Source organism: Diadema antillarum, unplaced genomic scaffold (genome assembly GCF_040938485.1).
Source record: "Diadema antillarum isolate AM-2024a unplaced genomic scaffold, OU_Dant_1.0 seq00001103_RagTag, whole genome shotgun sequence".
NCBI lineage: Eukaryota > Metazoa > Echinodermata > Echinoidea > Diadematoida > Diadematidae > Diadema > Diadema antillarum.
The window spans coordinates 1,366,183-1,379,421 of record NW_027271919.1 but is presented as its reverse complement, the minus strand read 5'-3'; the positions used below and the strand labels follow the sequence as shown (position 1 = coordinate 1,379,421).

Below are 13,239 nucleotides of genomic sequence, written 5' to 3'. Positions count from 1 at the left end.
CCCTATATTCTTCAATTACAAACGACCTGACTGAATCAAATGAATTGTTATTTGAATGTATTGTTGCTATGCTAATGTTATATGGGAGTTATCCCACCATTGCAAGCTAGATATTAAAGAGATATGTAAACATGTCTGAATCAAAACCAGCCGTAGACGCCCCTGTACAAATCCCGCATACCACAGATTGAGATATCATAATGTGGTCAATATCTATTTCCAAGACAGCAGGAAAGGTCTATTTTCTTGTCTTGTACCCACCCTCTTCTCAAAACTCTTGGCTACGGGTGTGAACACTGAGCACAAAATCTACAGTTGTTTCACAGGAAATTTAATTGCACTGAGAGACATAATTACAGTATTACCTATGAATCTGGGTAGTACCGTATAATGTTATGCTGCATGCATAGCTACTTATGCTCTTCTCAAAACTTAAAGCCTGAAGCAAATGAATGGTAACGGACACTTTGATGTATAGCACAGTACAGACATTGTGTCAGTGATTCAATCTGTTAATCAAAACAGCGCCAATCAGTTTTCTGCTTGGGTAAAACAACGGTGAGATGATGCCTCGTTATTGATAGACTTACGGAAGAACTTAAACAGGTCATCAATTCGCCTAGAATCGAGATCCTTAAGTTCCCGGTTCTCCTCCACGACGATGAATTTAGTCAGGTCGTGTGCAGTGATATCCAGAGTATTCCCATCAAATGTTATTTTACCAGCATCCTCAATAGTGTCTGTAAACTTCCCTGCGACATCACCCAAAAAAAAAAAGAGAGAAAAAAAAACCGGTTTCATATCACAGTAAGTTTTTCTATATTTCAGATATGATGGTTTCATGTTCTAACAAGTTGTTCCGCATGTCGCATTACTTTGTTCTCGTTTCCATTGTACACAAGAGCAAGAGAAGGTTAACATGGTTTATATGATTTGCGGCATTATCCACAGGCGAGATAGTTTAAACTGCTGTTACACAATGTATACATAGTCGAAATTGGGCTAAGGTTATTCAGGGGCCATATCATGAAGCTTTTGTCAGGTTTTTTTTTTTCGCCAAACTCTAATAAATTACTGAAATCCTTGTATCTGATTGGCTGAGAGCAAATTTGGCCGACGACTTTGTAGGACAAAATGCATCATGAAGTGTCCCTCTTGTCTCACACACCAGTAAATAACCTCGACAAAAGACTCGTCTTGAAAAGTAAACCCCTGAAAAGTTTGAAATAGAAGAAGAGAATCGATATTTGACGTGTTGAACATCCTAGTAAACAAAAAGATTAATTTAAAAAATCCCTTCGGATTGCTATGGTTGCAGAGTTTCAAATTAGCTTATGAATGCTTCAAGCTTCTTACGGGATAGCACAACGCATTTTTTTCACTCTTTCACAAATAACACAAGTCATAAACAAGTTTCATGTTAGACAAAAAGAATCTACCGTTTTGGTTTGCAAGCAGAGTTGCAAACCAAAATATTTTGGAAAGCAATCATTTTCAATTCAAAAATCGGCGCAGGGAAGAGACAAAAACAAGGAAACTTGGTGTTTGGTGCTATTTTTCAAAATGTCAGGTGAAATTTAAAGGTTTACACATTGTGGTCCCACGATTATTGTTGAAGCAGTGTCAAAAAATCAGTTAATTTACCAGTGAGGGCGTAGTCCAACGACCTTATGAATGAGGACTTCCCGGCTCCCATAGGACCAATTACAGAGATTTTAACCTGCCTTGGAAGTTGCACATCATCAGCTCTATGGGGTCCAGAAAACCCCCCTGGTCTATAGTCTCTGATCTTCTTTTTCTTTTCCTCTGAGCAAGAGACAGAATACAAATTAAAGAAGGAAATTTTCATCCTTACTTCTCTATCTGAAATTCAAATGTGTATGAACTTAGAGAAATAAAAATAACAATTCATCATTTGCACACACAGTGGACGACTGGAGCTTTCGGAATTTACCACGAGAACTTACAGAGCTTGTCAAACCAAGCGATACTGTCCTGGACTGGGTCAGTAGCTTGGACCTAAACTTCATAACCTCCCTTTTGTATTCCATCATACGGTAGAAGAATTTTGTGAAAAAAAGGACGGTAAACTGAAAAGTCTGAGACTCTTGGTGTTATACAATTTGCAGTCCATACTCGAGCAGGATTCGGTGGTCTAGTGGAGATGACGCCTGTCCGGTGATCAGGAGGTCGTAGGTTCGAATCCTGCTCGAGTATGTACGCCCATGATTTTATATCATGGCTACTACTAAAACACTGATCAATTCAGTGCTTATTTACGTCGATGTAGGGCAATTTGTCAATCAGTTGCAATGAAAACATCTCGACGGAAGAAATTCATGAAATTTGAATAACAAAGCAGTACGCGCTGCATGCTATAAGGATTAGAACCAACACTTGCTTTCGGGCGAAAGCTCGGTGGTCTGGTGGAGATGACGTCTGTCCGGTGATCAGGAGGTCGTAGGTTCGAATCCTGCTCGAGTATGTACGCCCATGATTTTTTATCATGGCTACTACTAAAACACTGATCAATTCAGTGCTTATTTACGTCGATGTAGGGCAATTTGTCAATCAGTTGCAATGAAAACATCTCGACGGAAAAAAATTCATGAAATTTGAATAACAAAGCAGTACCCGCTGCATGCTATAAGGATTAGAACCAACACTTGCTTTCGGGCGAAAGCTCGGTGGTCTAGTGGAGATGACGTCTGTCCGGTGATCAGGAGGTCGTAGGTTCGAATCCTGCTCGAGTATGTACGCCCATGATTTTTTATCATGGCTACTACTAAAACACTGATCAATTCAGTGCTTATTTACGTCGATGTAGGGCAATTTGTCAATCAGTTGCAATGAAAACATCTCGACGGAAGAAATTCATGAAATTTGAATAACAAAGCAGTACCCGCTGCATGCTATAAGGATTAGAACCAACACTTGCTTTCGGGCGAAAGCTCGGTGGACTAGTGGAGATGACGCCTGTCCGGTGATCAGGAGGTCGTAGGTTCGAATCCTGCTCGAGTATGTACGCCCATGATTTTTTATCATGGCTACTACTAAAACACTGATCAATTCAGTGCTTATTTACGTCGATGTAGGGCAATTTGTCAATCAGTTGCAATGAAAACATCTCGACGGAAGAAATTCATGAAATTTGAATAACAAAGCAGTACCCGCTGCATGCTATAAGGATTAGAACCAACACTTGCTTTCGGGCGAAAGCTCGGTGGTCTAGTGGAGATGACGCCTGTCCGGTGATCAGGAGGTCGTAGGTTCGAATCCTGCTCGAGTATGTACGCCCATGATTTTTTTTTATCATGGCTACTACTAAAACACTGATCAATTCAGTGCTTATTTACGTCGATGTAGGGCAATTTGTCAATCAGTTGCAATGAAAACATCTCGACGGAAGAAATTCATGAAATTTGAATAACAAAGCAGTACCCGCTGCATGCTATAAGGATTAGAACCAACACTTGCTTTATGGCGAAAGCTCGGTGGTCTAGTGGAGATGACGCCTGTCCGGTGATCAGGAGGTCGTAGGTTCGAATCCTGCTCGAGTATGTACGCCCATGATTTTTTATCATGGCTACTACTAAAACACTGATCAATTCAGTGCTTATTTACGTCGATGTAGGGCAATTTGTCAATCAGTTGCAAAACTTATACTTGGAGTGAATTTCCCCCTTTTATGATCCTATCAATCAATTCAACCCCTACATTGTCTAGTGCAAGCACAGAATTATTATGGCAATATAAGATTTTGTTTACAAGATTAAAACTGCCACTGAGAATAAAAACCTCTTAATAAGATTTTTTTTTTTTACTTGTGGAAGGCTGTAAATTTGCTTGCATTAACCACACTGTATTGTTGAGTAAACTGGAGTTTTTGGAATAAAATGTATATCTTTCAACTGGTTAAAGAGTTATCTTTCAAATCGTGTGCAATATGAAACATGAAATGGTCTTTCTTCTCGTGTGACTGTCGATATCGATGTATCTCAGGGTGGGTGCATTACGTTTTACTCTGTACGTAAATGACAGCATGCTAGCAAATATTTGGAGATGATTTCATATGCAGATGATATTTTTTTTTCGTTCATGTATTATACAAAGTATCAGTGCAATCTCGGGTTGTAAACTTTAGAAATTTAATCAGTGGTTCATGGTTAATTACTCTAAATTAAATACACATATTCGTAAGTTTGTATGAAAGTAAGACTAAAAATAATGCAGGAAGTACTTATGATATTGATGTTAATGTTAGTTTTACCAAATTTCTTGAAGTTATCATAAATGATCACTTAAAGGGATAGTACAGTATTGGTGGAGATGAGAATTGGGCTTTTAACTTTTTGCGAGATAGCAAGAAAACACTTATGATATAATACAGAGCATACAATGTAAAGACGAATTCAAAGTTTATTTGATGAAAATCAGGTTTAGAATGACTGAAACATCAAAAGAACAAAGTAAAACAAAGCGATCGTAATAAAGTTTGGGTCCCACACTGTATTAGAATCTCCCTTTTTTGGATATCTCAGCCATTCTGAAAACCAATTTTCATCAAATAAATAACTTCCTCATAGAATTACATGCTCTTTCATATTTCTTTAGAGGTTTCTCATTATCTCACCAAAAAAAAGTTAAAAACTTGACATTAGGTCTCAACCAAACTATATGATCCCTTTGACATGGAAATATCATGTCAATGAAGTATGCTGTAAAGTCTCAGGAGCAATTTAGATGTGATCAGTAGTATACGTGCAATCGGATCTTCTGAGATTCTTGTAAAATTATATCATACTGATTGATTATGCCTCATTTATCTTACTATAACATTATATGGGAAAATTGTGCAAAGTATCTCGTAGACCGTATCTTTATCTTACAAAAAGCGTGCATTTCCCATGATAAGTAATATACCACTTTTTGTCACACAGGTACTTTATTCAAAGAACATAACTTAGACTATTTTTGATATGAGCAAATTCCTTCTCGCTGTTTTCATAAACACATAATAATATGAACAACATTTTGCCAAAGTTTCTTGATATTTCTTTCGTCCAAAATAAGAATAATTACAATACTATACAGAGGAACAGATTGTATATCGCCAATCTTAAAAACTGCACAAATTTTTTCCTGTTCATAAAGATATAAGATAAAGTTCAAGTTTTATTCAGTGTAAAAGCACATCACTTTGATGACTCTTGCCTTCTTATATGTATTTTGTTTTTTGTGTAGTAAAGTTTTTGTTTTGTATTGCATTAATGTAATTACTTTTACCTGTAATACTTTTGGATCAGCCAAAGAAACACCAACGGTCTATTGATCCCCCCCCCCCAACTGAAATAATTGTTTTATGTTAACTTGTGTTTGTCTATTGTGAAATTGTTATAAGTCAAACATTTTTCTTGTATTGTTCCAATGTTCTATGTATCATTCCAATATTCTTTGTAAATGAGTTTTATCAGGATGTGGAAATAGATGTAATGAATGAAAAATGAATGAACATAACCCCAAAGCTTTCCGCCGATTTCACTAACAGACAAATGTTCATGGAATGTGTTTCTATTGTAAACTAACCATAAGAACGTGTATCCATCATATAAAATTAATGCTTTATGGTGACAGTCTAGCCCTGAGGACATACATGGGGAGGTTTGTACAGTTGATTTGTACAGTCAATCTCGCCCGGGTGGAATTCACAAGGAATTAACTTCTTTCAATTTATTTAATTTTTGACTTGTTTAGTGTAGAATCAACAATGCACACACACAAAAAAATAATAATAACAACAAACAGTGGAAGGGTTGAGAGATCATGCTACCATCATCTTAAATCTCTCTCTCCCTCTCTCTCTCTAGCTTACTAACTCCGCATTTTACAATATTCCGTATGGTGCTAGTGTACATACATAATATGTGTACAATATTAAGCATATCTACACTGGAGTTCCTATCATGCTGTGAATAGCTTCTGACGATCCGCACATAAATGGATGTGACGAATTAGCGATTATTCCATTTCATAAGCATGCATGTTTACTGTATCCATATTTGTATTTATGTATTCTGTGAATAAATCAAATCAAGGTAGAGAGTTAAATGCGGAACTTTGAAATCTAATTACTTTCTTATTCTACGTATGAATACTTCTTCCAATGGCAATACTTTACCTGTCGTCGGAGCGAAAGGTGTTAGGTGTTTAGCATGTTGACAAACACCTGCAGGATTGTGTTATTAGTCGTACAATACTTGGTTACATAGAAGTTAAAAAAAAACGAGAGAGAAAACGGAATGCATTGGTACATATTTACGTGGTAACATTCTTGTCGGCCAAGAGTGCCAGCACAGTCAAATTTGCAATGACGTATGTACACATTCTATATACAATTTACAAAGAAAACACACTACATTGATGTTTACTGTTCAGCGTTTTCCCCTTTTACAACCATGGAAACGGAATGATTGTACATTCCAGTACTGTTATAAACTGAACAATGACCATGTACTCTAAACTGTTAGAGCCCGAGAAACCATAAGTAGCATATAACTGTTTCTCAGATAATACATGATAACACACTTATATTACAATATTATTCACTGTAACACAAGATACTTCTTTTTTAAACAACAAAAACGCAGAATTTATATAGAAAAATGCTGTTGGCAAGATTATGGATGTGTACCTTTCAGACCCACAAATTATTGCAATTACACATTATCGCTCGCATTACATTTCGACTGCTTATTGATTTGCTAATTTCAGAAAGAAAAATCTATGATTTTTTTTTCCACATATCGAAAAATCATGTTCAAAATGAATTGATATGCAAGGCCATCCCAAAGGGCAGCCTCAACGACCACGGCAGTTGTATTTAAAAATGGCCCCCGTAGTAGTGTTTTTATCACTGAATGACAAAGGAAGAGAAGAAAAATTTGCATACAAGTTGACGATTACATTCAAAGGAATTAAGATATTGAGCCAACATTAACAGTGTCCACAAAGGTTATGGAAGTCATATGCTTCAAAACAGTCTGAAAATTTGCTGTTTGCAGAAGGAGAACGCAAAAGTACTGCGGGTACACAACCTTCATACATATGCAAATAAATCATTGAGGGACAACGAAAAATGGTTTGTTTGTTGGTTAATAGTTCAAAATAACTCATGTATTCAAATTGATTCTGATTATAGCATGTCGTTGTTGAAGGCTAACAGTATACCTGTTTAACATATTTTTTCCTGTTTATAACAAATGCAATCACTTCTTTTCTAAACTGAAAAACTTTTTTTTTAAATTCAGGTCTTGTAAACGTTCATCAAGTAACATTCTTTTCAAGTACGTCTAAGTCATATAGTCCCATGTATCAAATTCAAGGGTCAAACTTAAAATGGTCAAACTTAATATACCACCATTGCCGTCAATATTCATAGCTCATGTGGGAGAGGGATGCCCCCTCTCACACCCTCCCCCTTCGGCACACCTCTTTGGACTTAGTATACAGTGGAAAGACACACGGAAGGAACAAGAAGTAATTATGTAGTCATTTGCGATTGTCCCCGTGTGTTTATTTTTCTTATATTTTTTTCAAAATATGCCAACCAAAGTGCACATTCGCTGAATATCAATTTTGAAGAAGCAATAGTTCCGTCATGTGGAAGGCGATACACCCTACCCTTTTAGTCCACTTCCATGGACTTACACACATAAAAAAGAACACGTGGATCAAGAGGTAAAAGATCCCCTGTCTTATCCACAAACAATGTCCATGGATATTGATTTTTCTTATACTTCTTGACTAAAAAAATTGCAAATTTTGCACAGATTCTCGAATTGCATATAAAAATTTGGAAAAACTCCCGCTCCAGCTCCCGTATAGGATACAGCTTATGATGGTTCAATATCTGAATTTCTTTGAATGTAATTGTAAACTTGCTTACATCAGTTCATTGTCTTCTTCTGACAGTGCAAATCTTAAAATAAAAACAAAACATATTTGGCAGTCATTTTGTGAAAAAATGGCTGCCATTGCTGTTACATTTTTCCTTTTTTTTCTTGCATTTTCCTTGAAAATTTACCGTGTCATAGTGTTTGTTTAGATCAAATAATCAAATAGCAAAGACTGAACGTTCTCATTACTTGGCATTTTCCTTACAAATTTACGAGTCCCAATTCTACCAAATTGGAAAGTACAAAATCGAATTGGATACTGTAATCATTCACTTGGCAGTGTTATGAGATATCGAGTTTAAGGATTTCAGAAATGAATTCACTTAGACTAGTTTGACCCCCTTATACCAGGGACTCAGTTTGGATTCCTTCTTCGCTGCCTTTACCATCCGTGACAACGTCATACGCGTTGGGGTCATCTGGCTCACATGCGTACTGAACGAGATTGTCATCGGCAAAGTCCAGAAGCTTGCGAAATACGGTAAGAAATTTTATCATTCTTTTCTCCAGATCCTCATCGTCGTGTTCCAGTTCATTGGTAAAATTTTCGATGAAGAAGAGTTTGTCATCAAAGGCGCCGACCGCTCTGGCTTCATCTTTGATACTATCCATCCCGCTCTGCGTTTTGTCAAGTTTGGTGAACACTATTACCGGATGACTTCCTGAAATAGACAATGTACCAATAGGTTACAATCCGTTAACCACTTAAAAACGACTACATGTCAATGCTTTAACTTACGATTTTGAGTCTCACATAGTATAGTAATCGTAGGTAATGATGGCGTTACCAATACCTTAGCAAGCATGTCGGGCATTGGTACAGTGATGGTGGCGGGGAAAATGATGATGTCATTTGTGAAAACGATAAAGTCGTCAACTGAATGCTTCCCACTTGTACTGCTACCGCGCTACAAGTTTTAGACAGCCGCTGAAGAACGCACCGCCTTTTTTATGTGATGTACTATTATAAAACAAATCTGTTCTACCATCGAAGTTGCTGCGATCATTGGGCTGATAATCGCCAGCTTCTTGATTGTGATATTTTCGTTTGTGCAGTAATAGGTAATGCATTGAAGAGACGATTACGAAAATGATTATTGGACTAATACCATTTGTCGGCAGTCATCCGTACCGTCGTATAACCCGATTTTCGGTCAAATTTTCGATTGTAATATTTTCAGTCGTTTCGATAGTGGACATTCCGTTATTCACGTTATAAAAATAATGTTTGGTTTCTAATCTGATGTGATTTTTGTGTAATTATCACTTTTATAGAGTCCTATCATTTTATTTTGTTCAGCTCCCCATAGGCCCCTTTTGAATAGCTTTGTACACAATGTTTCAAAGCTCTTCAAAACGCGAAGCAACCATGCTTATTAATTAAGGAAATTGTACCTCAATAACCTATTATGTTAGTCAATACAATTATGGAAGCACAAATGAGACAAGTTTGATTTGGAGGTCTTGTTGAATATTCTCATCTGCAGTTAGGGACTGAATCGTGTTGGTTATGCAATGGGCACCATTTCAAGGAATATGTGTAAGGGCCTACCGTTTTGCTTGCGATCTGAACGGATCTTTGTTTTTTTTTCCTTAATTCCGATCTGAATTGTAGCAAATCATGAAAATTAATAGTTATATCAAGATGAATAGTACTTACCAAATATCTTACGATTCCAGGTGGTGAGCTTGGAAAGAAATTTGTTCAGTGGGGCAATCGGCCGAAGACAGCTAAAAGTCTTGAACATTATAGTATGACTGGGGAGATACAATCACATTGGAGTATGAAGGATTTACAGGTAAAAGGGTTATGATAATGATCTCGCTGTTGTCATGTTTCTAAAGTTCCACAAATCATTCCTAAGAAACTTTGTGTCTTCAAAGATTTTACAAAAAGGTCATACTGATTGATGTCAAACAATTTTTTTGCTAGTTGAGTAGAATACATTTGACGATCATGCGATTATAATAAAGCTTTCTAACTTAACTCCCATAGTGGCCAAACCTGACTCTTTCACGTAGCAATACCTTCTACGCTTAGACCTTTGTTCATATTTTAGACAAACATGCTTCTTTGCTTTCGATAATAATTCCAGTTATTTTGCTCTAAAGTGCTTTGTATCTACTCTAATTATACTAGCGTAAATCAATTGCTATGATATTTTATCTGCTTCATGAAATGTCGTCTGTACGTGGCTATTACCGTCTGAAATGAAAAATACAAAGTTATTGTTGGGTATTACACTTGCAGAGGTGGATATGAAAATATAACACAAAACGTATGTTACAGCTTAACTTGAAAAATAAATGCATGAAGCAAAAATATCATACTCACTTGTACATAAATATCGGGCAATGTACCCCTCTGTCTCCTTCACAGATGCCGAAGTTGGAAGAAATAATAAAATTATACAGACGGATAATTAATTTTAGAGAAGTTTTTATTCTGAATGTCTTACAGTTTATTTCAGAGTTTGAGCATTTGTTATTAAAATTATATATTTTATGCACTTCTCAAAAATAAAAGAAACACGCAATCATTGTCAAGTTCTTTCAACAGTTTGTCATCTGAATATTATTTCTTTCATTCTTTTTTAATTGTAAACTAAAATATTTACTGACATGCAGATTCGAAAATGGTTCATCGAGTTTATTTGTTATTAAAGGAGATACTCAGTCAATAATATGTTGGGTTAGTCCAAATGACATTGACCTAATTCATGGACTTACTGAGGGTCTTAAACAAGTCAGGAATGCACTCTGCATCGAGATAGTTAAGTCCTCGGATCTCCTCGACAATGATAGATTCAGTGATCTTGTATGACTCGGTCTCCAGGGTAACCCCTCCGGATGTCAGTTTGCCAGCATCCTCAAAAGACATTGTAAAAGTTCCTGCGGCACAATCACAAAGAATAGCATTAAAGAAGATCAAGTGCTTCGTAGTAGTTTCCGTTTTCCACAACGGAGAGGAGAATTTTAGTAATTTATACTGCTTTGTTTACTATAGAAAAGTATAGTAAAATCGGCCCCTGACCTCCGGGAACTAAGTTGCCTTGAGAAACGTAATGAAAATTGATTTTACGAAAAAGTACAAAACGCAAGAAGTCTTCAATGTCTTAGCATGTCAAAGTAGAACATTTTGTGTCACTGTAGTCCTTACTGATTCGCAAATATCACATATCATGTTTGTTTTTGTGTTTTTTTGTGGGGTTTTTTTCTCAATTTCCACTCTGACGTCTTGTCTAAGAAAAAAAAAGACTATAAGTCCTTTTTATTACTGAAAAATTGAACTCATTTTCATGTGTTCAAGGTGATAAATCTATGACGAAGCATAGTCTCTCAGTATCAGATGAGAAAACTGGACTAATCTTTAAATGAGATGGATTGTGTAGAGGAACCTATCTTCATTAAGTACTGGTAAATAAGTTTTACTCAGCTGCTACTCCACATTCTTTATATTCTTTTTTTCACACAATTGTTAAACGTCTTGCTGATGAGGTTTGGACTTCTGCATTCTATACACTGAAATGTACGCGTACGTTCGTGCATTGCAGCATATGCAGAGTTTGTTCGCAAAAACCGATAAGTCCATATTTGTCAAATGGAGATATTTGCGATTAAAGGTCAAAAAACAAAAAGAATAATAAGAAATTGTTTTCTTCTTTTGATCATAACTTCAAAAATGTACCTTTATATGTAGTGACCAAAATATCATTTAAAAGGTATTATTTTGTACTTTATGACAGAGACCGTACTTCAAAATCTTCAAAAATGGACTTATCGGTTTTTGCGAACAAACTCTTCATATAAACCTATACATTGTTGGCACGACCCACAATCTGCATTTTGTTTACATTGTGTGCTTTTGCTTGGTTTCATCCTTGCTTGGAATCCGCAAATTGTAAAGATATAAGCATGATTAATATTAACAACGTAACCGCAAAACTAGATACAAACTTGCAGTATAATAAAGAGTCCTTTTTGAGTGAAACTGAACTTCCTTGTATTACAGCAGTTGGATCTTATTTTGATTATTGGCTTCCAAATAAGAATGTGTATTGTAAGGATATTTTCGGATTGTGAATAAGGCTTTGGTTAGGTAATTATAACCTGGACTTTATCATGCCTATATCAAGAGCTATGAATTTGGGGGATGTCTGACAAATTCTGTGATTTCAACTCATTCACAGTCCCACACGTTATGACATTGTAACTGATAGAGCAGTCTCACATCAACGCTCTTATTTTAACTTACAGTGATCATTAGAAGTAAATTTACCAGATGGGGTTGTCTTTGATTTATCCAGAAAATAAGTTTATCGTGGATTGTCATTCGAACAAACCAAATTATAAGTATAGATCTTTTACAAAACTAATGTGTATTGACAGTAAATAAGAAATATCGATATGAATCTTGGTTCAACGAAAGCATTGAGGAAGTTTGAATGCAAAGTGCAAATTCCAGACCGAATTATCTGATAAACAAAATATGAAGTACATAATGTGCCGAGAACCTTATGTAAAAAAACAAATGTAATTTTGAATTTAAGAGCCAAGAAAGAATATTGCAATGAAGATTATACATCTGTATCGGGCAACATAAGAAACAAATTGGAATTAGTAAACTGGCTTGTCGGTTCCAAATCATACCTATAAGTGCAAAAACAAGCATGTTATCCATGAAATCAGCCACAGAGCTGCATCTAATTGTAATCAGGGCAAAATAATAACCATGAAAAATATGAAAGGGAAAAATAATTCTGCATACTTTACAGCACTCTCTACATACAAGGGCATGTAGTCAGCAGTCCAAAACAAAAGTCCAGGTTATGATAGAGGTTCAAGCTGTTTTCTAGATGAATAGGATTCCATTGTAGTGTTGTTCCTATGTCACATCTGTCTATTTTGCCAAATATTCTGACGAATATATATGAGGCACATCAAAAGATATGTGTAACTGAGCTATCAACAAATCTCTTTTAGCCTTGTGTTTTGTTTCTTTTACGTGAGAAAATGAGAATGGTTCGGTCTTAGACATCTGATGAAACATTTGATTCTCTTGACAATCATATTCTTTTGCAAAAACTGTACTGCCATGGTATAGTGTCTTAATAATGGTTGCAATTTCAATATCTTACAGTGACACGTGTTATAATCTAGGATTCCATCCTTGCTTTGATTTTTGTTTGATTTTGTTTGATTCATTTTCCATCTGAGAAGATGGCTGGATAGCCCATATTCAGCTACGTTAAGCTGGTCTTCCGTGGGGTCCAGTTGGGTGTGA

The 13,239-nt window shown here is 36.0% G+C and overlaps 1 protein-coding gene across 1 annotated transcript in view; it reads right to left on the bottom strand.

Annotated features, from left to right (window-relative positions):
- The window catches only part of LOC139743694 (uncharacterized), a 31,647-nt gene extending 20,663 nt beyond the window's left edge, over positions 1–10,984 (bottom strand). The window contains exons 1-6 of the mRNA XM_071654153.1: positions 10,686–10,984; positions 10,291–10,327; positions 9,616–9,713; positions 8,342–8,617; positions 1,645–1,806; positions 591–752 (exon numbers count right to left, since the gene is read on the bottom strand). Coding sequence (XP_071510254.1) covers positions 591–752; positions 1,645–1,806; positions 8,342–8,617; positions 9,616–9,713; positions 10,291–10,327; positions 10,686–10,836 — 886 coding nt within the window. The 5' untranslated portion in view covers positions 10,837–10,984. The remainder of the gene's footprint in view (positions 1–590; positions 753–1,644; positions 1,807–8,341; positions 8,618–9,615; positions 9,714–10,290; positions 10,328–10,685) is intronic.
- Positions 10,985–13,239: the final 2,255 nt, after the last annotated feature.